This window comes from Sprattus sprattus (genome assembly GCF_963457725.1).
Source record: "Sprattus sprattus genome assembly, chromosome: 10".
Lineage (NCBI taxonomy): Eukaryota > Metazoa > Chordata > Actinopteri > Clupeiformes > Clupeidae > Sprattus > Sprattus sprattus.
The window spans coordinates 31,762,214-31,786,964 of record NC_137908.1 but is presented as its reverse complement, the minus strand read 5'-3'; the positions used below and the strand labels follow the sequence as shown (position 1 = coordinate 31,786,964).

Genomic DNA, 24,751 nt, shown 5'->3' with positions numbered 1-24,751 from the left:
TGACGTTGTGACGTTGCGACGGGTCTTGAGGGTCATCTGCACTAACCTTGACTTGTACTGAGACACAGTGGAACTAATCAATCAGTCAATACGTCTTTATCCTCGAACCAATGGGGAACCTGATGAGAATTACAACTCCCTGACGTGGTGACAAGTTCTCATAAACACATCTCCCCTTTGTGTCTGGTGTGTGTTAACGTATCATGCAGAGATTTCAGGTCACAGTTTTGCAACTAGTTGTTGCACTTTGTCCTGAGTCGGGTTCCTGATCATGGCACACATTACTTAAGAGTTTGTTTTGCAAGATGTTTTTTTCCCAGTTGTATACATTTGTGATTGTTCAGTGGAGCACAGTCATCTGAATTCATAGTTAAACATTTCCAGCAAATCATAAAGTAACCCATAGCTAGGAACAGTTTATTTTCTCTCCCTCTATTATCTCTGAGGCTTATGTAGCTCGGAGCAAAGGGCACATGCCAACCAAGCCCCAGCAAGCATACCCTGCACATTTCACTCACACAACAGCAACAGTGAGCTGTCCTCAAGTCTATCTGACAATGTTCTGTCTTTATTAAATAATAATACAAAAATAAAAAATAAAAATACGTGACAGAGTTAGAAGAAGCAACCCATTAAGTTTTATCAACAAAAAAATGTGAGGGGGGAGAGAGAGACAGAGAGAGAGAGAGAGAGAGAGAGAGAGAGAGCGAGAGAGAGAGAGAGAGAAGTGATCTTAGACTGTGCGTGCGATCAAATCCACGTCTAAGTACAGATTTATAAAAACATAGAAAAGGACGTAACTCTACGTCTGGTTTCAGTTCGTGTAAGTACATTTCCTTGCGGCAATACTGCAGGAATTCAGGACTCTCCGAGCGCCGACACCGACACGCAGTTTCATCATCATCATCATCATTGTCAGCAGCACCACCGTCACCATTTGGGCTAATGGTGAAAGGCCAAATTAATGTTTCGCTCAATAAAATCAAATAAACTATTAGAATAATTCACACATGAATGAGATTCACATCTTATAGGTATTCCGTTTTAATTTCAAGTGTAAAACATTTCGCTCAAACTTATAGCCTATAAAAAGACTAATAGTGGCTTAGTTTTCAGTAGGAGATATGGCTGCATTGGTGTTGTTAGAGGATATTGCCAACTGTGCAATAAGGAGTGAGAGGATTTTTTTTGTGATCGCGCAGACTTTTTGACACAGGATGATGTATGTCTAATAAGCAGGTACCGCTTGCCGAGAGCAATGTGTCCGTCCAAATGGCCTCTCGTCTAGAGAGGCGCACCAGAGGCAACCAGGCCATTAAGCAGAATTTTGCTCGATGTTCTTCGCAGTATACTATCCCATATGCCCGCAATTTATTAGATTTCCATACAGTGCCCAGCCAAATGTGAAAGAGGATTCCCTGCGTAAAACAGGGTTCCCAATGTATTCTCATCCAGATTTCGCACACTCAGACAGCCTAAGCCCAGTTCAATACAGCACAGGTCGGTAGTGGAGCGCACCAAAGCCATGGTGCTGCTGCCGCAGATGCGGCTTCTTGTGCTGGTGCTTGGGAGACGTGTCTACTACATGTCAAATACTTTGCTTTTGCCATTAGGCCACCAGACAGGCTTTCTAACGATGTTTTGGCCGCATCTGCTCTTCCATCAGCAGAACGTCGATGTCAGCCTCACTTTAATTCTTCTGTTTACATGTTTCTTTCTTGCTTGCTACTGTCACGAGAGTTTGTGCATTGAGGATGCGCTCTGTTTGTGCATTGATAATATGCTGATTAGATTAAATGGGGCGTTTTGAGGGCGGAGATTGAGTTGCGCACAACTCCACGATCATTTGGGATTTATAACCGAAGGATTGGGGTACACGTGTTTTTTTGTGTGTACGTTTGTTTCTGTGGATCTCACTTACGCTCATTTCAGGAAATGTCTTAGACAAAATGTAGGATGGTTTCTACGCAACGTTTTATAAATGAGGTCCATTGACTCACAGAGAAAAAGCAGAAGACAGCACAAGAAAAGGTGAATAAGTCTTAACTTTTATGAGTATGTTTTGACAGACCAGGGTTTCACTGAGGCCTATGTTTGTGTCCCTATGGGTGAGTCAGAGCCTGGGCTGTTAACTGTGACACTGGCAATCCTCTCTGGGAACCTCCACCTGGAGCCCAGCCCAGCCCAGCTGATGTGGCTAAGGCCTCTCCTGCCCGCCTCCCTCTGTGTGTTCATCACCCTACCCACAGGGAAGACCTGAGGCAGATGGTCCATCTCATGGCCTGGCTGCGGGACATCACATCTGCTTTACCCAGCAAAGCAAAGCACCCTCCCCCTGATCCGTGTACACCACTCTCATCCATCCTCAATGTCCAATCATCCTCTGATTAGAAGTCAAATAAACAATCACATTTACGTTAAAACCTGTATTTTTTTTATTCAACAGCTGAATTTACAGACACGTTAGTTAATTATTTAAAAAAAACATTAAAATTCTTATACAAACAAACAATGAACTGTCCGCAAAACGCTAGAGAGGCAGGCTATGGAGCTCTCTCTCTAGTCTTTGCTCTCACTCATGAAAGGAAAGGCTCCCAGTTTATCATGACAGACTAGGGAGAGCCCCACTGAGTGAAGAAACAGGTGCAGTCCTTTACTGGAAGGAATATCCACATCCATATCTTCCAGTGGGCGCCGGGAGGAAATCCCAGCTCCTAGACAAACTCGATCACACAGGCTAGGGGCATCCGACGCTGCCAAATGTCCTGAAGCTTCTTCACTGTTGACCTCTCTGGCATCCAGTTCTTCCCAAATGTCTTTAGGTTTGGAGCACAATGGGGCTCAAAGCTGTGCTGTGGTCCTGACTCTTATGTCCGTCCCTTGAAAGTGTTCATGCAGGTGTAGCTTCCGGAAAACTTGTGAATCTCCTCCATGGCACTTTGTGGTAATATGCTAGGACATAAACAAAAGACTTGTTAGAATAGACATCCGGGGATGTACACACACACACACACACACACACACACACACAAACACCGCACACACTCACTCACATCCACATTTTCACGTGCATTCAGGATCGCCAACACAAATAAACACACACAGGCTTACTCACTCACACACACATACGCACATGCACACACTCCCTCACACACACACCCTCACACGCACAATTCGATGTACACACACACACACTGAAGCCACCATGACTCAGTACCTTTTTAGGATGACCAGCATGTGCATCGTCCAGGGCAGATAGACAAAGGCGGTGTTGGTCTTTACCGCATCCACTGTGCGCTGGGCCACCACCTCTTGCTTGAGTGGGGGAAAGAGCTGTGGGAACCTGTTTTCAGAAGCAATCCCAGGAAGACGATAAGGAGAAACGTGAGATATGAGAGCACTCTCAGGACTAGAATTGACATGCACATTCGACCGCCGAACAGATGTTTCTATCTCAAGCAGCTCTCAAATGAGCCCGAGACACAATGCAGACTGAGCCACGGCAACTCCCAAAGCACAGAAGTGCCACAAGCCATCATCGGAGATTTGATAAGGTTACAAAGAAGTTCACTGTCAGAGATGTAACTGGCCCTAGCTGCAGGGACTAGCTGGGATTGTCCGTTAGCAATCGCAAGAGTCATTTTCAACTCTACATACTATGTACAGTATATTTAAAAGATCATGTACATTCTTTGCTCGTGGCAAACGTTCTGACATAACCTGGGTTTCACCAGGTAGATCCAGCACTCATTCATGGCAGCTACTAGTTGTCCCTGAGTGTACTGTTCTGAATAATTGACTCATTATCTCAGATAGCCATCAGCAAAAGCTCACAAAGCAGTAGCTATTCCAGACCTGCGCTACTCACCTGACTTTCATGCCCTGGAACATGTCCGTGTTGGTGTGGAAGGGCAGCACGGTTGTGCAGCTGACCCCCGGGCAGTCCACCAGCCCTAGGGTCAGGCTCTCCATGAAGGCCAGTGAGGAGGCCTTGGATGTGCAGTAGTCAATGGTGCCCGGGATGGGCGACTGGGACAGGATGGAGTTGATGCAGACCACGTGGCCATTGCGCAGCTCCAGCATACGAGGAAGGAAGGCCTTCGTCGTCTATACGTGAGAGGAGAGGAAAGATAAGGAAGGAGGGAGGTGCAGAGAGGAGAGGAGATGAAGGGGAGAGGGGGTGGATAAGACAAAAGAAGAAAAGGAGAAAAGAGAGGAGAGGTAAGAAGAGAGAAGAAAAGAAGCAACCTTACTACAGTGAATTCCAGCACTAAGCACTTGGCCAGCACACTGACAATACGTCACAGAGCTAACCGCAGATGGGGTAGGGGAGTGATCATGAGGGGATAGCTATTTCTCGAGATGCCTGCAATTCTCCCAAAGTGCGATAAGGCTCGTTTGATATTGTGTCAAACAAAAGAGGAGCAGATGTCACCTGTCTGAGGGCCCCAGAACACCCATTGAGATAATAGCCTCTTTCGAAAAATAAAACCTACAAGTACAATAAAAAGCCCTGCGATTTGGAATTCCCCATTTTTCAGTGAATGAGACGGACAAGCCTCAGGAGAGCACTCGAACAGTGGAGTGTGTATGAGTGTGTGTGTGTGTGTGTGTGTGTGTGTGTGTGTGTGTGTGTGTGTGTGGTTTTATGCTGATGCCGCGCAGAGTACTCTTGGTTTTTACCCCCCTCACACACTGGGGCTGGTACTCACCCAGAATTGGCCCAATGTATTGATGTGCTGGGACTTGAGCAGCACGTCGTCATCGCTGTCTAGGAGGCTCTTACCATGGACCACTGCTGCATTATTAACTAGGATGGTCACATCTCCCACCTAGAAGATTTATGTGATCAAACACAGAGAGAGAAAGAGAAACAAAAAGGGACAAAGATACATAGATTGAGAGACAGATAGAGAGGAAGAGAAAGAGAGAGAACAGAAGTGAGTAAGAAATGCATTTACTGTATCTCTTCCTCAAGACCCCCTTTAAGATTAAGCTTATGATGTTCCAGACAAAAGAAAAGATTATCAATTTTCTTTCTTCTGTCAGTTCTTTAAAGCAGTGGTGCTGACACGCTGCTCCTGAGTCCTTATCTGTCCTTATCTGCCCCAGACATTTCAAGTGGGGAGTAATCTATATCCAGCCTGGGGAAGTGGAGATCAGGCCCACTACAAACCTGAGCCAGCAGTACACTGAGGCCCAGGAGAGACAGTGGGAGAGTGTGGGTGGCTGTGTGAGATTGTGTGGGTTGGTGTGTGTGTGTGTAGGCGGTTGTGGGCGGTTGTGTGTGTGTGTGTGTGTGTGTGTGTGTGTGTGTGTGTGTGTGTGTGTGTGTGTGTGTGTGTGTGTGTGTGTGTGTGTGTGTGCGTGCGCGTGTGTGTGTGAGTGTGTGTGTGTGTGTGTGTGCATAAAGTACTAATTTATCACCTCTGGGTCTATGGAGAGTTTGTGTGTGTGTGTGTGTGTGTGTGTGTGCGTGTGTGCGTGTGTGTGTGTGTGTGTGTGTGTGTGTGTGTGTGTGTGCGTGTGTGTGTGTGTCTGTGTCTGTGGAGGACCAACAGTTAAACCCTTCCCTCCCACTGCTCTGTCACTAAGCTCTCACTCCTGCCTGACCTCCTCATCAGAGTAATTCACTTTTTTGTGACCGGAACATTCTAAATGACCCCTGCCCCTGTGTCCTGCCACACATACCTTCTCTCTGACCACCTTGGCCTGCCTGTAGACCTCCTCACGGTTGGCCACGTCACAGATGAAGTAGTGGCACTCCGTGCCCGACTGACTGAGGTCCTCTGCCGTCTCCTTTAGGCACTTCTCTGTGCGACCCCATAGGATCACCTGGCGGAGAGAGGAGTGAGAGAAAACTTAGGCAGGGGGAAAGAAAGGCCAAAGAAATATGTGAAGCTCACACAACAAAGTCATTAGTTTGTGTGATGGTTGCTTTTAATCCTATTATTGCAGCACTTTGGAGAGTAAGTGCTTGGAACATGTGTTTTTCAAAATGACAAACGGACAGTGTGCAGTCGGTGCAAGGTCCTAAAATAACAATTATTATAACTCATTTTCACACTCCCAAGATTGGAAGGCAAAAGACGGAACCATGCTTTCATGGTCTGTGGTCATGATATGATCTAGGAAAGGAGGACTATAACTGTGCTATGATAACGCAACGCATGCACGGATACACAAATCACATTCCATCACTGGAGTCCTTCAGTGAACTAGACGTTATTATTGTAAGAGGACAGTGTATTCAAACGGTAAGTATTAATAGATAATTACTTTTGCAATGATAAATTGTTTAGTTGTGATGTTGAACCATAAAGACAGAGGAATGGTGTTCAAAAAGCCATTTAGCAGTGAGAAATGATGGCCCCTTACACGGTTAATGCCTGGAAAGCCACTCAGGTCACAGCTAAAATGGACACTTTGTGAGAAATAGACACAGACAGAGGACAAAAAAGAAAACAGACATTTCACTCCTGACCTCCAAAGCCAAATTGCCACAGACACATAGAGAGAGAAGAGAAAGATGGAGAGAGAGAAGGCTACACAAGAACGAAAGTGAGGGAGGGGGTGCCATTTGTTTAATGAGTGTCCTCAGCATCTGCTACCATTAATAAATGTGCTTGGCTAATCTTCCGAAAGCCATTGGGTCCTGGGGGACGTGCAGGAGAGAAGAGCGTCTTTCATGGTGAGAACAGAGGGGCCATTTTGGCCGGCCACACACACTTTTTTTACAAGAAGGTTTGGGGGTGGGGGATTAGTGCCGAGACGAGTGAGAGGACGGCCCGGCTTGGGAGGCCAATAAAAGCGCTCGGCCATCTGAGCAGGAGGCACCGGTGGGGGGCCCTGATTGGGCAATTAGATCTGTCAGTCTCTGGGGTCACGAAAAGGTAATGAAATCAGGGATGTGCCCTCCTCCTCAGCCCAGCTCCCATACACACACACACACACACACACACACACACAAACACACACACACACACACACACACACACAAACACGCACACACCCACACACACACACACATTCTTGGGGAGATTACACAGGCCGTTGGAAGTGTGAGCCCCTGGTGAAGTGGGTCGCGTGAAGAGAGGGGCATAGACCAGGCTGTACAGCTGGAGCCCTGCCAGCCAGTGAGTGTCATTTTTTGTGGAGAAACTTATGTAGAAAATGAGTGTGTGTGGGTTTGTGTGTGTGCGTGTGCACATGCTCTCTACAATCAGTGCAATGTGGACATGCCAGACACATAACCACTGTATAGTGTAAACAAGCAGCAAAAAGCCCCTTTCACCTGAAATTCATTAATGTATCAGGATAAAAACAACACCAAATAGGTAACACACTTTAATTCCCACTCAGTCTTCCATAATGGTAAAGACACAGGTGTACTCCCACCTGACTATATTACACAATACTATAGAATGGGAACACATGAGATGTGTAAAACGCGCGAATATGACATAGAATTCAGAGGTGGCAAATCCAGACTGTTGTGAAATCGCTGAGAATTTGGGCCTTAATTTCATAGGCATCAGCAGGTACTTGTACAGTGAGAACAGGGGGGACCTATATTTACTCTTCTCCTTGACACAAAGCAGGATGCAATCAAGCACGAATGGATTTAGTTTTTGGTCGATGTGGCAATGAAGTAATTCTATATGGTATATTTGACCATACCTTACTTCCACAGTAAGTTCACACAGAGCTCTGTCATTGTTCTAAAACACATTTCCAGTATGGACGGCGTGGTTTACATCAGAGGAGACGGAGGTTCTTGCGTGGGAGGTCTGCCCGACTTCAAATCATTTAAAAGTTTCACAGAAAAAGGTGTTGCTCTGGAGGAACTCATTTATACATAAAACTCGCATGTCTATGCATGGACACAACCCAGCATTGGGCTGACCTGCCTATGTTTACGCTCAGAATCTTACTCATGTTATGAATTTGGACACAATGATTTTGCCATTCATTAAATCCGCTTACTGTCATCCACGGCGGACGGCGCTTGTTGCCAGCCGTGTTGCACTTCAATGAAATTAGGGCCCATTAGCTAGTTAGTTAGCAACATGGCACCAGTTAAATGGCATCACGTCTCTGTTGAGAGTTCTCTTCCTGCGTCTGGACATTTGTTTGGTTCACTGCATCATCATTTAACGTCATGATCGGTCACAGCACGTTAATCCTATGGTTCCAATTCCCACTGGAGCCATGGCAGAAGATTAATGTTAATGTTACTAGGTCGCTGGTAAATATATTGACGGCTTGAAATGTACCGAGCATTCCCACATGACACCATTGTGGTATAATGGTGACAAATGAACGGCTTTCAGAGTGAGTGGGAATGGGGGACTGAGAGATCACAGGTCTCACTGCTGAGTCCAGGTTCACAAAACTTTTCAAAAACACAGTGGCAGTGCCCGCAGTGGTTGCCATTATTTCATATTGGTCATGGTTCGCTTCGACGACTTACTGTTTTAATTATTTGGCCTCTGGGCTGGTGGAAAATTTTAGACTGCGCTCATGTTGTGGTTACTGCTTGAGAGAATTTATATTTTTTCCACGTGCTTCAAAGAAAATATGTTGCCATCAGAAATGATGGTCATAACTCATATACCCCCTGTGTGACCTTGAAATGGAGCGATGAGGATAAGCTATTTGCAAAAACAGTACTGTGCTCCAGCAGTGCTCTTGTATACCTTGAGCACTTAAGCCAGGGCAATTTAATCAGCCTCTTCAATATCAAATTCTCTGAAACCTCTCAAGTTTCCTCAGGCAGGGAGCCCTCACAAGGTCAGGTTGAGTACTTGCATAATGGGGACGTTAAGAGAGAGAAACATGAGGTGAGATGTTTGCTTTGGGGCCTGCTGTATCCGAGGGGAGATGAGAGAAGCACATTAGATCAGAGTGATTTGCAGTTGTCAGTTTCATGACCTCACTATAGGGGCTTAACTTTAATGGACTGCTCTTGGCCTCTCTTAAATCAGCCTTTGTTGCCTCACCCTTAATTGCTTTGTTTCATTTGCAAGTCTGCTGGTGTGATTGTTTTAAAGGACGGCTTAGGATAAATAATTATAACGGGATTTGGAGACAACCTGATATTTTCTTTAGGGAAAGAGAGAGAGAGAACACACAAGGTGGCATTCAACACAATCCAATTATGTGATTCGCCATGCACACATTTGCAAGCCTTATCTGACTGACTCCTTAGAGTAAGCAACGGGTGACGGCATTGCATTAGCATAGAATAAAAGCAAACAGCCAGTTTTAATCCCATCATGCTAAAGCACACAATGACTAGCTTGATGGAACGTGAATGTTTTTAAATAATAGTTTGCAAAGTTTTCTGTTAGTACTTCCTTGGGCCCCATCACCGTGGAGACATGTGTCCAAGTTTTTTTTCTTCCTTGTCTCCAGATTGGGATTTCTTTCTTACCAGGCAGAGATGCAGTCTTCCATTGTCAGGAAAATGGAGAATGGGGTGGGTGGAGGGGGGTATAGAGAGAGAGGGGGCAGTGGGAGTTCAGGAGGCAGTCGCCTGCCGCTGTCTCATTAGTGCAGAGACAGTGGGGTCAGCTACGGGGCAATACCCAGCTGGGAGCAGCATGCTCTCTGCCACCCCCCACCCCCCTATTACCCCCCCCCTCCCCCCACCCAAAACACGCTCACACTCCACTCCCCCATTTACATAGCCCTCGCTGACTTCCTTATCAACTCGCTGCCGGCCCCGCTCCTTCTGGTGCTGGTGCTTGTACCGTGGCAGGCCTGTCAATCAGGCCCCCAGGCTGGGTCAGATCTGCAGAACTTTATACGACACCTCATCGAAATAAATTAAACTTGATGCTGTCAGCTTCTACCAGCTGAGTCAGTGGTAAGAGTTTCAACTTGACTTTCACTGCTTTGTTTTTCTTCTTCTGGCTGTTGCTTTTCTTTTCATTTCAGTCCAAGCAGATGTAACCTACAGACGCTGTAAATCTTTCTGTGGCGGTTCTTTCGCTCTGCGGTCTCTGCAAATAGCAGAAGGGTTTTCTTCTCTCCCCCTTTTTTTCAGCAAATAAAGCACAGCTCCCCCGGATCCGTTACCCCTCTTAAAACAACTTTTAGGGACCCCCACTCTGCTTCTCTCTCACACGCGTGCTACTCTGTCAGGCTGGAGAACAACAGCCTCCTAAATGAAAACACTTTCAGACAACAAGTTTGACTGCCTTTATTCCCCCTCTCCCACGTCCCGAGGGTGCAATTATGACGTGGGTCCCATCTCCTTTTAGCATTTCTGAAGAGAAGGGATAATTGTGAGGCCCTACTGACAAAGGTGTTGTAACCAAAGGCTTCACACCTTGACAATGCCCAGCAATGAGGTGCTGACAAGCATGGTAGCTTCCTTTGTGGTGCAGCTGTAAATAGGGAGCTTTTAAGGGTATTTTTGAGTTGCTGACCTGCAGATATAACAAACAGCACAAAGAGCCCTGGTGCACAATGATGACCCATTTCTTTGTAAGAACCCACTGAGCAAAATGCTTAAACTAGAGCTGTTATTTATAGCAACAACCACGTTGGCAGCAAAACTACAGTCTGATTTTCCAGCTCTCCACTCACACAATGGGTGCAAACATTTCAAAATGATGATAAACACACTGACTATGTACTTCACACTAAAGTGCGTAATATCATATCCACAATCATTGAGGCAAAATAAACACATGACTTCACTTCTCCATATGGAAGCACAGCGAGGGCGCAGAGTGAAAAATAAAGTATGGAAGTATAGTAAGACTGGAGAACTTTTTTAAGTCAGAGCCACTCTAACGAGGCCTTGCGCACCTCTAACGCTCCAGCATTTCCCGGTCACACAGGCGTAAATGAAGCGCACGTTGGTGGGAAGAGTAGAGCTATTTATAACTTGTTTTGACTGGTGGGACAGCTGCCACATTTCAGCCTACCTCCTCAAAAAGCCTCAGCGGGCAGGGCCCTCGTTTCACAGCCGTGCGGCACATTTAGGCCCGTTCACCCGGAACACGAGAGTCGGCACGGCAAGTCATGTTATGTCTTTACAGTAAGCACAGACGAGGCGCTGGGAGTCGGCCTTTAAGAGGGAGGGACAGGCCACAGGGCTACTGTCTGAATCAAAGGCCTTTGTGGGGACTTGTTGAGTTTAGTGTTTCAAGTGCCATCTGGACCAAAGTCAATGTTGCTGCCAGAAAACTTTACCGCGGATTAGTGTCTTCCGTGTTTGTTGCTTTAGTGCTGATGGGAAAGCCAGTGAGACCTGGGTCATGATGGCTAGATCTCTATTGTCACTCTGTCCCTAGGCTATTGGTCTGTGTACATTGCGTCAGCAGAGAGGGACCTTTTATGCATTGTGGAGATGCCCTTTGCATGACCCAGTTGGTGTGCAATTTGAACCAGAACTGTTTGAACCAGAATTGTTCTGCGCTCTCCTTGGTTTGTCTGCTGTTGGGTTATGACCTTTGCATCCACTTTACATTATCACAGCATCTGAGTATGACTTGATCTGATGGGAGAATGATAAAGAGATGGAAGATATATAAAGAAGAACATTTTCGTTGAGGATGTGAGCTTAACCTCTGTGATTTCTATTTATGATATCAGCTGCTGTACATTTTCAAATGAAAACTTTCGTCACCTTTACACACACTCCAAGGCAGTTGTATAAACCTGGTTTCTGAAATCATACACTACAGCCTCATCAATATTAAGTCCGCCCACTCGCTCACTCACCTTTGCACAATATCAAGTTTACGCAATACGCAGCTATGTCAAAAATAGACTGCTATTGACCACCGTGAGCCTCTGCGCGTTCAAAGGTTCCTGTTGCATTCCCTACACCGTCTACCCGTGATATGCCGCTCTGTTGTTGAAAGCATGTCAGATACTGTCTTTGGATACACAATAATACAGTACCATGAAATGCAATGTATTCTGGGTCTGATGCAGAAACGACGTAAGGGACGAGCTGTACCTGCTTGTAAGCCACAACACACCTGTAAATATACGTCTATCACAAAACTGCCACTGCCACAACTTAAACGAACACGGCTGTTATTGCAACAAGCAACACCACAAGTTCCAACATGACAAGGAAATTATATGAGATACCTATCGATGAACACGCCAATTGTATTATCATTACAGATGGTAAGTTAAACGCGCGAGTAATCTACGTACGCTGATATGTTGCGACATAAACTGTCATGAAAATGTCCTTACTTGACAGTGATATTTACCTTCTTTGCGCCCTGTTTGGCAAACTCCTGTGCCAAGTGCCGTCCGATGCCCCTTCCTCCGCCTGTGATCAGTACAATTTCCCCGGCTAGACTTCTCCTCCTGCTCGGTAGCAGCCAGCAAACGCTCGCCCTGACTGTGTAGTAGAGGATCTGGATGAGGAACAGCAGCACGCAGCCCAAAGTCTTCAGGTCCATCTCAACTCAGGTTTCCTTGCTTCCCTGCGCACCAAATGTCAGCGTTTTGAATCCTTTCGACAGCTAACCGATATTCTTTGATGAGGTTTAGCCTACCTTTCAAGACTACACAATGGTCGTAATAATATTCTGATGTTTTAATGACACGCATATATCTTGCCTACGTATCTGAACCGTGCATTATTGCTGTACGTTGCAACCAGTGCGCACTGAGTCGTAGCAACAGTCATCAAGCCTTCTCAGCGGCGGAATACAAACAGACCTATTCTCATTCCGATTTGGGGCGTGCGGGGCTCATTCAATCCACAGACATTGCACATAGGTCGCGCTCTTTATTGCGTGCTTGGAATAAATGTCGTCGCCCGAAGCACATTCATGTTAGAACAGATACTCAACGCAGAAGGCGAAATCCAGTCTCCACAAGTAAGCCTCGATCTGCTGGCACAAGTGCCCTCTGCTACGCTTTCGTACGAGACGTTATCGCCACAGTTCCTTCTGAATCACCACTCGAAACTCCTCCTGAACCCCTTAAGTAGTGGTAAATATTGTATCTGATTGAAGTCTTACACTTAAAGGGACAATTAATCCTGATTGACAGTTTGAGTACTGAGGAATATTGCTTTGTGGAGTGTCCGCTGAGTGGCTGTCTCTCGTCCGCCTGTGTCCCCACCCCTAGAGACACTATAGGGCTAGTTTGTGTTCAAGTACACGCATGTACCCCCTGTCCCACCCACATTATTCAGAAGAGCTGACAGAATTCTTGAACAGTTCAGACACCCTCTGTTAATGGAGTAAACAGTGGATTTAGCTTAAGACTTCTTTCTTAGTTCTGGTCATTGTGTTTGTCTTTTCACTCAGTTTTTGTCAGAAACTTGAAACGCGCCCAGATGTATCCGAACGTACGAATACACAAACAAAAAGCGATTTACCGACAGTATGCTTCAGGACAAGAGCTGACTTGACTGACAGCAAACTGTCTGAGAATGTCATGAGGTAGCATTTTTTTTCCTCCAAACCAAACTGACAGGCTTATGTTTCATGGTGAAGAGATTAGAGTTTCATACTGTGTTTTAGCAATAATATTTCGTGTTCTGTCTATGTATCTGTGCAGAAAGATTTAACATAACATATATTTAACCCCACATTACAATAGTGCAGCACATGATTTAGAAGGAATCAAGACCAAATTCCAATCCCACCACCCAATCCCACCACCTACACAGAGTGACATATTAGAAGGCGTTGAAGGCTGGCGTTAATGTCATGACGGCGTGAGGTGTAACTGTTGACAGGTTATTTCAATGCAGTTACAATTTCAACTCGCATTCGACACATGGCGCCTTCAAAGCAAGCCCTGCAAAAAGAGCTGGCGAAACAGGACAAAAAAAATGCACATTGACATAACAGGCCTTCGCTCTCTCTCCACAGCACTTCAAAATATACCCCCCACTCCCATACACCCATCCCACCCCCATATCCTCCACATCCCCACCCTATCTCCACCTCCTGTGACAGGGGGAGATTAAGAGTGAGCCATTCCCAAGGAGCTCTGGCGTGCTGTGCCCAGAGACCTTTATAAATGCCTCTTAAAGTCATGCAGTAAATCCAGCAGCCGCCATGGAGATCCCAGGGTGTGATTTTTCGCCTGCCCCACTGGCTTTTTTCTCCCTTTTTTTACTGGGCGAAGCAGAGTGGAAACCTCTCAGGGAAGCTGGGCTGGGTTTTTTAAAATGCAGGCTCACAATGGCGGCTTTGTGCTCTGTCTTCTCTGCTTCGCAGGGATAGCTGTAAGTGTCTACAGGGAGGGCAGGGGAAACAGCAGGCCTAGCTGTGGAAAATTGTGTCTGGGTTGAAAAGTACTGGACAGGCCCTCACTTTAGAGGTAGCGGTCTCCAGTTCCTGACCGGTGATGCCAAAAACAATAACCTGGAGAGTGAGGCGAAATAAATCAATGAAATTCCTTCACATGAGTGTATGAAACCCAATGTTAACTGTAATTGCGCATGAGTGGGCATATGCTCCATACAAGCCAAAGCAGACATGTTAATTTATACACACACCCTCCTCCTCTACACGAAGGATCCTTCATCTCTCTGAGTGTCACTGCCATCTACAGATCAAGAGGAAAAGCTCACTCAGTGGAGTCATGTGCAGCCACTCTGTCAGGGGGAAGCCAAACAACACTTGATACAGAGCATTTGGATGATGCCTCAGCGTGTTATTAAATCACATTTCACTTTAAATTCAAATTTCACCAACATGCACACTTAATGTGTTAGATAGTTCAGATGACCACTGTTTGTAAAGCGCTGAATAGTGGATTTAGACTAAAGCTTTCTACTCCATGAAGTCATGTGGCTCCATGAAGCCATGTGCAATTGCACAGTCATTAGAAAACCAAAATGCACCTTGATACAATGTATTGATTAAATAATAATACATTATAATAAATAATTTATGAAACATGAATTCAACATGAATTCATGTTTCACCAATGTAAAATTTAGTTATTTTGTATAGCAAATATAGAATTTTGTGTGGAGGGGCACTACAGGTTCTCTTTGCCTCACCATAAAAAGTGACCTGGTAGAATTTACAGAACATGTAACCAAACCTCTAGGCACTCTGTAACCTGGCAAATTATTTGTCTGGCCCAGTCACTGCAGGTCGACTCCTGCCAAAGTCAGTTTAAGGGCAGTAATGGGAGTGGACTTTAATTCACAGGAGGAGGGCCTGCCTGGGTCTTGAAAGGGGGAAAGAAAACCTTATCCCTACCGGTTAGCAGCTGTTAATCTGAATAATCCTGCAGCTTCGATGGATATTGGGATTGCAATTTTCATCATTGGCCTGGGAGCCCTGGCTGCTGCTTTCTGCCTCTTGCTAATTGGTTTAGTGTACTCCGAGCTGATGGACTGCGACGTCCCGCACGGAGTCACGGCAAAACTCCACGTGGTTCACTGCCTGCTCGTCGGAGTTGCCGTCATTGTAAGTGCCGCTTCCGCCGGTCTAACGCGATGCGTAATTTGATGTGGAACGCCATAGCAAATCTTGTCAGGCCACATCTGTGGGGAAAGCAAATGCGTGATCTCACACCCTTTTGACAGAGCAGTTAATGTGCGCTTTGAGAGAGTGGCTGAATGAGATTTACTGTGGCGTGTCATTCTTGTGTGAGTGTGTCTGTCTGTGTGTGTATGTGTGTGCGTGTGTGTGTGTGTCTGTGTGTGTGTGTGAGTGTGTGAATGTGTGTGTCTGTGTGTGTGTGTGAGTGTGTGAATGTGTGTGAATGTGCGCCCTCGGGAGCGTATAGAGGTTAGTGCCGAGATAAGAGGCGAGCTGCAGGGACCGCTCCGACGCCAGTCCCTCTCCCTATGTGTATTCTTAGTGCTCTTGGGAGAAAGCTTGTTAAAGCTTGTCAAGGTTGCTGCAAAGTCTGACAGTGTTGCACTGGAACTTCACCGAAACAGTGCAAAGTGGGGCAGCGCAGAGGGTACTTTCCTTTCTCATTTCTGTTCACTTCATGTCTCAGACTCTCAAGTTACCGGATGTAATATAAGTGAAGAGAAAGAGCATCTGTTCATATCAAATGAGTGATTTTCCTTTTCAATTATTCATGTTCGTCATTTAAAACTGACTAGTGCAGTGCCCGTAGGAATTATGCATTCTGTAGTGTTAGTAGACGTAGGTGTAGCTGTTGGGTAGTGTAGACATATTTGCACTCCACATAGGTACAGGTTACACTGAAGTATTATTTTGATGCATGTTTCCTTTTCATTAAGAAATGTTTTAATGTTGTATAGCCTTTTTGGAGCTATACCAACAAATACAGTTTGAGATTATGTAGTGGATGCAGTTGAATATAGATGTCAAAGTTGCTGTCTAAACTATAAACTAAATGTCATAAAGAAAGAAATTATTTAAAATGAAGTTATGGTTGAAATAGGATCACTTCTTTATTGTAAGGGTAAGTGTAGGGTAAGAATGGTCATGCAGTTGGACTCAAATGTAGGTTCATTTTATTGAATGTATGTAGCCTACTGTACTGTAGGCTACTGTATGACTTCGATGATGCTAGCTTTGACAGCCCATTCTCAGATGGATCGTAATCTAATTATGTCCTTACAATGGGAACACAGTTTAAATACTCTGACTGGAGATGGCGTTACCATCCCCCATCCGAATTCAGTGCAGGACTGGGAGGATAACATGACGACGTGGGCCCAACATAACTTACAGCGAGATTTGCGCGTATTTCGTGGACTCCATAGCAACAGATGGGAAAGCAATGGACAATCTGAAAGCGTCCGAGGCTTATCAATAAGCTACCATTTGTAGCGGTGTATACTCAAAGGATAACCCATAGTTCCTAACGCAAACAATAAAATATTGTATAGAGTAAAATTCATGCGTTTTGCATGTGCCATGAATAAGTGCTGTAATCACAGTTACACAGGTACATTTCAATGCTTATGAAATTAGTTTGCCAAGTTGTAAGTCGAATAAGTGCAGAAAAGAAGCTTAAAAATAAACGAATAGATAAAATCAATCACTGTCTTAAGATTACCTGAGCAAAAGTCTGTATCTGTTCACCAAGAAGAATTTGAATGCGGACCTCCTTATCGTATCCAACGCTCATCTGAACTTTGAGTGAAGGCAGGATAGTTTACGTCTGTATCTGTTCACCAAGAAGAATTTGAATGCGGACCTCCTTATCGTATCCAACGCTATTCTGAACTTTGAGTGAAGGCAGGATAGTTTTAATACCGCTACGCGTATATGTTCAATTGTGACGTCATTTCGGTGCACAATCGGTCAGGGACTTGCTACGGGAAACGATAACCCATAGTGCCTACGGGAAACGGTAAAATACAAATATCTCGCGAACTATGAATTCAGAAATCTTCAAAATCAAGGATGCAAAGGTTCATGACATGCGTAAGCTACATGCGAAATCTCATAACTAACGTAACTACCGTCAGGGAGATACGCCCTAGACGGACACACACACAGAGATTTCTGGAATTATAGATAGATTTCCGTGGAGAACACATACAGCTTAAGTATGTACTGTATTATATCTGTACTGCAAGTTGCTTTGGGAAAAAAGTGTGCTTTGTGCAGAAGTTTGGGAACAGTACTGTAGTGAGACAATGTTTGTTTGGCTTCAAGCCATTTAGTTTAAAGCAAAACAAGCAGGAAACACATAGGAGAACTCATAACTAAATGGGACAACAACAGGGCAGATCAACATTCGCATTGGCGGACACAGGGCATAAATTACACAGGGCATAAAATAGCATTAACACAGATGAAATTAAAACAGTTACACACACTAAAATCAGACATTACACAAACACTCTTATTAGACACAAAAGGGATATCTAGCCTCAATGCTAAGGCTAAAACAACAACAACAACACACAGTCCAATGCTCAAGGCTTGATGGAAATTCCCCATCAAACCACAATACTAAATGAATAGATACTGAATGACTGCAGGACTTCTCTGTGCCATCTAGTACATGCTCTCTTATTCTTGGGCAAAAGAGAACAGAAAATAGTGTACGTAGCACAATGTGCTTTCACAAATAGTCATGCATCACACACAGCTCATGTTGATTACACCTGCTGAATCATCTCACCAGGGCCGGATCCTAGACCGTCTCGGCCTGTGTAATCAGGTCCGCTTCACACGATGGTGCACAGGCCTTATCATGTTCCGCATGAGGCCGGTTCCGGACGGGCTTCGCATCAAGGACGTGACCTTCGCCGAGGTGCCGGTGCGGGTGTACGAGCCGACAGCTCCCTGCTCGGGCAAAAGGAGAGGGTTGGTCTACTTCCATGGGGGAGGCTGGGTGTCTGGAAGTATAGGTGAGCATCATCCTCTTGGAATGAGGACATCATAGCAGTACTGACCTTCTCAGTCTGAGCCAGTTTGTGCCTCCTCTCTTCTCAGATACCTCAGAGGAAGTGTGTAGGTACATCGCCATGAAGAGTCAAACCACTGTAGTGTCTGTTGGGTGTGTTACATATTTACTTATTTCTGTTTACAGTGTACCATGTAAATACATGTTATCTTTCAATATGCTTTGAAGTAGTTGCTGAATAGCTATGCCCTTTGCTGGTTATTTCTATGTGCCCTTCAGTGGCTATGATCTTTTTCTTCTCTGCAGCTACCGCCTTGCCCCAGAGCACAGGTACCCCACCCAGTTGGACGACTGCGAGGCCGCCACCTGCCATTTCCTCTCGGTGGCCGCAGCCAGTTTCGGGGTGGACCCTGGCCGGGTTGCGGTGGGTGGGGACAGCGCAGGCGGAAACCTGGCAGCGGCTCTGTGCCAACGTCTGGCCGGGCGACAGGAGGGGCATCTGCATGCTCCCTGCGCTCAGGTCCTCATCTACCCGGTGCTACAGATGGCAGATTTCAACCTGCCCTCGTACCAACAGAACCACGCCGTGCCCATACTGCTCCGGCCGCGCGTGGCCTTCTACTTCCTGCAGTACCTGTGCGGTGAAGCGTATGCCTGCCAGGACCTGCTAGAGGGGAAGCACGTGCCCGCTGAGCTCCAGCTGCACTACGGGCGCTTGCTCGACCCCGTCGACCTGCCCGCGGAGATCAGGGATCGGGGCTTCAAGCGGCAGATGCCCTCCGACTACGACTGTGAGCTCTACCACCGTGTCAAAGCCGGGCTGGGCCCTGAGGTGTCCCCTCTGCTGGCAGATGCTGCCACACTGTGTGCCGTGCCACCGGCTTTCATCCTCACCTGCGAGCACGATGTGCTGAGGGACGATGGCATTTTCTACAGCAAGCGGCTGGAGCGCCTTGGCGTGCCGGTGACCTGGCACAACGTGTCCGACGGCTTCCATGGGGTCATCAACTTCTATAACCAGGGCTGCCTGTCCTTCGCCACTGCAGAGAGGGTTTTAGAGAGCGTTGTCGACTATGTGAAAACACTGTAGAGAAATGAGACGGCTGGTGTGGCTTGATTAATGTGTACTGGGGTTGTTATTGTGACAGTGTGACTCAAGTCACGCTGCGTCCGTCTGGCCAAAAAAGAAAGTTTACATGCAGAGTAAGACAGTAAATGCTTTGACGGTACAGTTAATGATTTGTGGACCAAAGGTCAGCTTTCCTTAATAAGGGTGCATTAAGAAACTGCAAATAGATTATTTATGTTATGAGAAAATGTTTTCCATTTTCCTTTTTCACTGTAAAGTAACATTCTTGTAACCATTGTGATGTAATGCTATTTACTGTGCTACTACTAACTGTCAGGATTCCATTCAGTCACTTTTTAATGTTTTTGTTTTTATTGTAACTATGACAAAGGAACAGTAATAAACGATTACATATTTCAAAGTGTATTAAACACATCTATTTCTGTTTTGTATAGAGGCGATACATTTATAGAGGCAATAAATATTCTGTGTTCGACCCGGCGGGAATGGATTCACCAGTTTAGGATGCACAATTGAAACAGCTTGTTCCTACTGCACTGTTAAATTCATTCCATTTTACCCCCTGAAGAAAGATGCATAACATAAAAAGGACTCCCCAAGTCTCAGATAGCTTGTTCCTAGTTCAGCTGTATACATGTTTGTTGTGTCCATGGCAACAGAGCATTCATTCCTTCCCTTCCGTCCTATCTATGTCACAATGGCTGTGGAATGCTATGTACATTTACCTGTTTGAATGGCTTTAACTATGCGATAGTCAGAGTCACTGAGTTACTCATAGATGTGCGGTATAGTTACAGCAGCATGTGGAGAAAAGAAAAGAGCTATGATAAATGGACCCAGTCTGGTTGGAGGACAGAACAGAAGTATGCAAACAAAGTGCTCATCGGTAACTGGGTGGAAAACAGACTGCAGGTAGGATGCATATTTGTGACCAACAAGAACGTTACCACCCACTGTTCCTGGATGTGATAAACATATTCTGTCATGCGAGTATCTTTTATATTTCTCTGAGTTCAGTAAGTGGCACATAACTGTATAATAGTTAATTTTACTCTCATTAATTGAAACATTTCCCTGAGAAAATTATTGTGATCTTTCATCTCAGTTTGTTGCAGTTTTGAGGTATAATATATTTTATTTACCTTTTATATTTCTCAAAAGGCCTAAAATTCAAAAAAAAAATAAAAACAGGGAGCATTTTTGAGAGACAATACACATGTAGCCTACTTTATGTCATGTCAATTCTGTGTGTGTCAATGTTCTCAGAACACTCTGTTTCTCAATCTGTGTACCATTTGATAATGGGCATTTAGTATCAGGCCTCTGTATTTCACAGTATTTTAAAGAGGAGCATGGCTGTGTGATTACTTCAAGTAGTTTGACTGAGCAGGGCTTAAAGGGTCATGGTTTAAAGTGATTTTGGCTGAAGGGTGCTGAAATCTTGTTCAGGCCTGCCATTCAAATGTGAGCCGTGGTTAAACAATGCACACCTTTGCCAGTAGATGTATTATTACCGGCTAGTACTTCAAATTTATAATTTAGAAACTTGACAGCCTTTCTAAAAGAGCCTGCTAAAAGCTGGAGGTTAAGTATCTCCTTTGGTGGCCATTTATGATCCATCAATTTTCAACCAAATTATATTTTTATGCACCCTATAGGATTTAATTGAGTTTTAATTTTGAGGTTTTTTTTTACATTCAAGTGAATATGGACATTGCCAGCTTCATTCATTTAATGTTATTAATGTCAATTTGGATTTCACTTTTAAAACATAACTACTCCAAAAACAATCCACATTTACAACATAAAACTGGCATTCGTTAACCTGCAAATTGTGCCACCAATCCACTAAAAACGCTGCGGTGTCAAGGGAGACGAGGTGACTGTCACACAAGCAAAGAGGTATCTACAGGGCTAATCACTCTCCCACTGCACTAGGCAAGTGCAAGTGCAGTGAGTCTGGCCTTTTGTTCCGTATTATAGTGCAGAGCAGACTCTCTAATGCTTGCGTGGCATCTGGCCAGAGGACCTGAGCAGCACTTCAGTTCAGTTTGTAGATCCATGCAAAAGTGATTAGCGACTCTGCCTCCAGCCTCGGTCAGCAGTAGCCAGAAGGGGTGTGAGCACAGGAGACAAGAAGCCAAATGACATTGATGTGCTCTGGGAGGGGTGGGGGTGAGGGGGTGGTGTCTGTTCGAGAGGTAGGTATGTTTTGGCGATGTGTGGGGAATGCATGATGCCAGAGTGCTGCCTAGCTCAAGCGCTTGGCGGTGCTCATCGGTCCCACCCATCATTCTTAGCAACACTGTGCTGGTGTCATCTCAATGGATCTCTGTCTCTGTCCAACCCCCCCACCCTCCACCACAAACACTGTTTCGCGCCAGTTCACCAGGGAATGCAGGACGGCTAACAGCACCAACCGTCTAGACTACCGGCCACAGTGGGACCACCAGCCAGACACCTTTGTGCAACGAACGGCCCTGCGCAGAGGAGAGGTTTGCCCAAGCCTGTTTTTGTCCCTAACAGATATCCTTATACCTTGTCTCAGCAGCCTTCCTGTTATACGCTTGGGTGAAAGGCAGCAAGCTATTCCATAGTTAATGTTCAATGTCACTTCAAATTGTCATGTTTGCATTTGTTTTTCACCTTGTCTGAAAGCGTAGCCAGGCTTGATCATTATTCTGCGTTACAGGGCCTTCCCACAAGGCTGCTGCTGGGCCACCATGGCACGCCCACCTCCCACTTCCTAGTCACCCAGTATGATGAGATGTACAGGTGGAGGGGCCAGTCCACCATGCCCAAGCTGCAATCCGACCATGTAGCCAAAGGTAACAGTATGGAGCATTTGTGAAAACAGCAAAGTGTGGTATAGTAGGAGTGTCATGGGGTCGGGTTGGGTGAGTGCTAAATGTACGATATAGACATAACATGCATGACCGTGTGGTCTTGTGTTCTATGTGAAAAAGGTTTTTTGTTTTTGTAGAGTATAAGAAGGGGAAGAGTAAATAAAACTCTTTTCACCTTAAAGTGATTTAACACTCCCTCCTTCAAAGGTTGCTGTTGTTTAACGTTATTGGGAGGAGAGGCACGGATGCCTTTAATTTGTTCCAAATCTGTCAGTGGTTTAATTAATGATTGCGGAGAGAGGAGCAGCTGAGTTCCTCCCAACACACTGTTCCCTCTTTCTCTCTCCTCCCCCAACCCTCCTCTCCAGTGCCTGCCACCAACTTCGGCCTGGTGGAAGCGAAGAAGCGGCAGTGGAGTAAGGAGTCCTCCGCCATGAGCTCCTACCGCTCGGCCTACCTGCCACCCCCTCTCTCTGCCCTGTGCCATCCCCGTCATGCCGGTGTGCCCAGCGGGCAGAGCCACGGCGCCCTTCCACCTCTTCAGCCACCCCAGCTCCTTCAGCTCCCTAAGCTCCTTGGATCTGGAGGGCAATCTGCACCGGTTCAGACCAGCGCCTGACGTCCTGGTCAGCGCAAGGCCTCCTCTGCCCACTCCTGCCTCTGGTCTATGGGGCAAGCACAACCAGAGTGATGGCCTCAGCTGATTCCCATGGACTCTTGTATTTCATGATTACAGAATTAGCTCTCAGCTACTGAAAGGTGATAAAAGCAGATTTGTATGAGGTAGAGAAACTGTTGCTTCTGTTTGATGGAAAAATCAAGGACAAACAAAGCAGATGATAAAAGGAAGAACAAGACTATTTGTGTGTTTTCAGAAGTTTCAGAAGTGTATGTTTTTGTGTATTATGGCAATGGTGGTGGTGTGTGCATTATGTTTGTATGAGTATGTGTGTGTGTGTGTGTGTGTGTGTGTGTGTGTGTGTGTGTGTGTGTGTGTGTGTGTGTGTGTGTGTATGTATGTGTAAGTGCATACATGTATGTATGTATGTATGCACTTTGTTATAGATGTTTTAAATAGAGAACAACACTGGAATGGAATATTCCGTTTTATTGTGCAATTACGCGTAGCATTTCTCTAGCCGAATGTTTCATACCACATCCATTACCACACAATGGTGCCCTCTGAGAAAGAGAGGCGAGGCTGTTTGACAACAGCTCTGATACCTATCAGAAACCGTTAGTCCTTTTATGGTCAAAAATCTGAGGGGAACCATCCAGCTCCCATCCTAGTAGGTGTTTAATTACAGGGAATGAAAGTGTTTAATTAGGAAGAATCAAAGACGCTGGAGTTTGATGGTCAGCCATCTGTGGCAGACTTCCCCACTGTTTGGCATTACTGGTGAGGCTCTCTGCATGTGTCCCTGCTGGTCATTATACCATTCAAACACTGTTATTAGTCTTCCTCTCTCTCTCTCTCTCTCTCCCACTCTCTCTCCTACTCTTCCTACACTTTCTCTTCTCCATCCTCTCTGTCTCTTTTTCTCCCTGTCTTACTCTCTTTTCCTTCCCCCTCTCTCTACCACTCTCACCTTTTCTTTCTGTCTCTATCTCCCTATCTCTCTTGCTGTCCAAATCTCTCTCTCTCTCTCTGTCTATCTTTATATATCTTCCTTTCTCTGCCTTCCTCTCTATGTGTTCTTGTTGTTCTCACCAACTGCATCAACAGTTCTCTCACCCTAGTCCATACACAGCCACATGAGGGCACCATAGCGACACATCTCTCTGGAGTAGACGTCAGAGGCTGGTGATATCTGTACACCTGGCAGCAGTTTATTTCAGTTATTGCTGATTGTTTGTCCTTTCCATGTAGTGTAGCAGTCAATAACATGTTTAAAGGTCAGATATTCATCAAAACAGTGAAATAATAAACTGCATATTCAATAAATGCAGAGCTACATTCATACAAAATCTAATTATAAACGGATAGTCCTTTTTCTGGTTAATACACACATGTCTCAGTTTGCTTTTGTGAGAGGTATGTACTTTAAACTATACACAACAAATAAATAAATAATCAAAATTGATAGTGTTCATGCACAGCAAAATGCACAAGTGTCCAGGCAATGACAAACATTCATTCCTCTCCTTCAGTCACAAGTAATATAATTACAGCATGTATATATATATCTTTGCCTCTCTGACAGGGCTTTTGTGTAGGGTCTTACATAAGAAATGGAAACAACGATGTATGGAAGAAAAATACATCAATATTTCAGAGGGCCTGGCTGGTAATGGCTGGAGAGTTTCAAACATGTCCAGAATCTATGTAGGACAAAAGGGTTTAGCGACAGTCTTAGCAAGTGTCTTTGCTACAGTCCAGCAAGTGATTCAGGTCTTGAAAAGTCATAAAGTAGATAGGTTGAATCACAAGAGTCAGGATTTGCCTGCAAGCATTGCAATATTTTTGTAAGTTATTTCATTTCTGTACAGATGTGGATACATTTCCATTTAG

At 45.3% G+C, this 24,751-nt stretch overlaps 3 protein-coding genes across 3 annotated transcripts; 2 read left to right on the top strand and 1 right to left on the bottom strand.

The window, feature by feature from the left end:
* Positions 1-2,467: 2,467 nt before the first annotated feature.
* Positions 2,468-12,848, bottom strand: dhrs3b (dehydrogenase/reductase (SDR family) member 3b). Its single transcript, XM_080846151.1, has 6 exons — positions 12,246-12,848; positions 5,692-5,835; positions 4,713-4,832; positions 3,869-4,107; positions 3,218-3,343; positions 2,468-2,952 (listed from the first exon to the last, which is right to left on the bottom strand). Exons 1-6 carry the CDS (start codon positions 12,438-12,440, stop codon positions 2,868-2,870), a joined length of 909 nt encoding a protein of 302 aa, XP_080702277.1. The 5' UTR covers positions 12,441-12,848; the 3' UTR covers positions 2,468-2,867.
* Positions 12,849-17,775: 4,927 nt separating this feature from the next.
* On the top strand, positions 17,776-19,393 carry aadacl4 (arylacetamide deacetylase-like 4; the record flags this gene model as incomplete). The annotated part of the gene is made up of 3 exons (XM_080846141.1): positions 17,776-18,307; positions 18,393-18,456; positions 18,610-19,393. Exons 1-3 carry the CDS (start codon positions 18,031-18,033, stop codon positions 19,391-19,393), a joined length of 1,125 nt encoding a protein of 374 aa, XP_080702267.1. The 5' UTR covers positions 17,776-18,030.
* Positions 19,394-20,194: 801 nt separating this feature from the next.
* cfap107 (cilia and flagella associated protein 107) lies at positions 20,195-22,858 on the top strand (the record flags this gene model as incomplete). Its single annotated transcript, XM_080846140.1, has 4 exons — positions 20,195-20,305; positions 21,778-21,888; positions 22,086-22,221; positions 22,608-22,858. The coding sequence occupies 4 exons, from the start codon at positions 20,195-20,197 to the stop codon at positions 22,856-22,858; spliced, it is 609 nt and encodes a 202-aa protein (XP_080702266.1).
* Between the last annotated feature and the right edge of the window lie 1,893 nt (positions 22,859-24,751).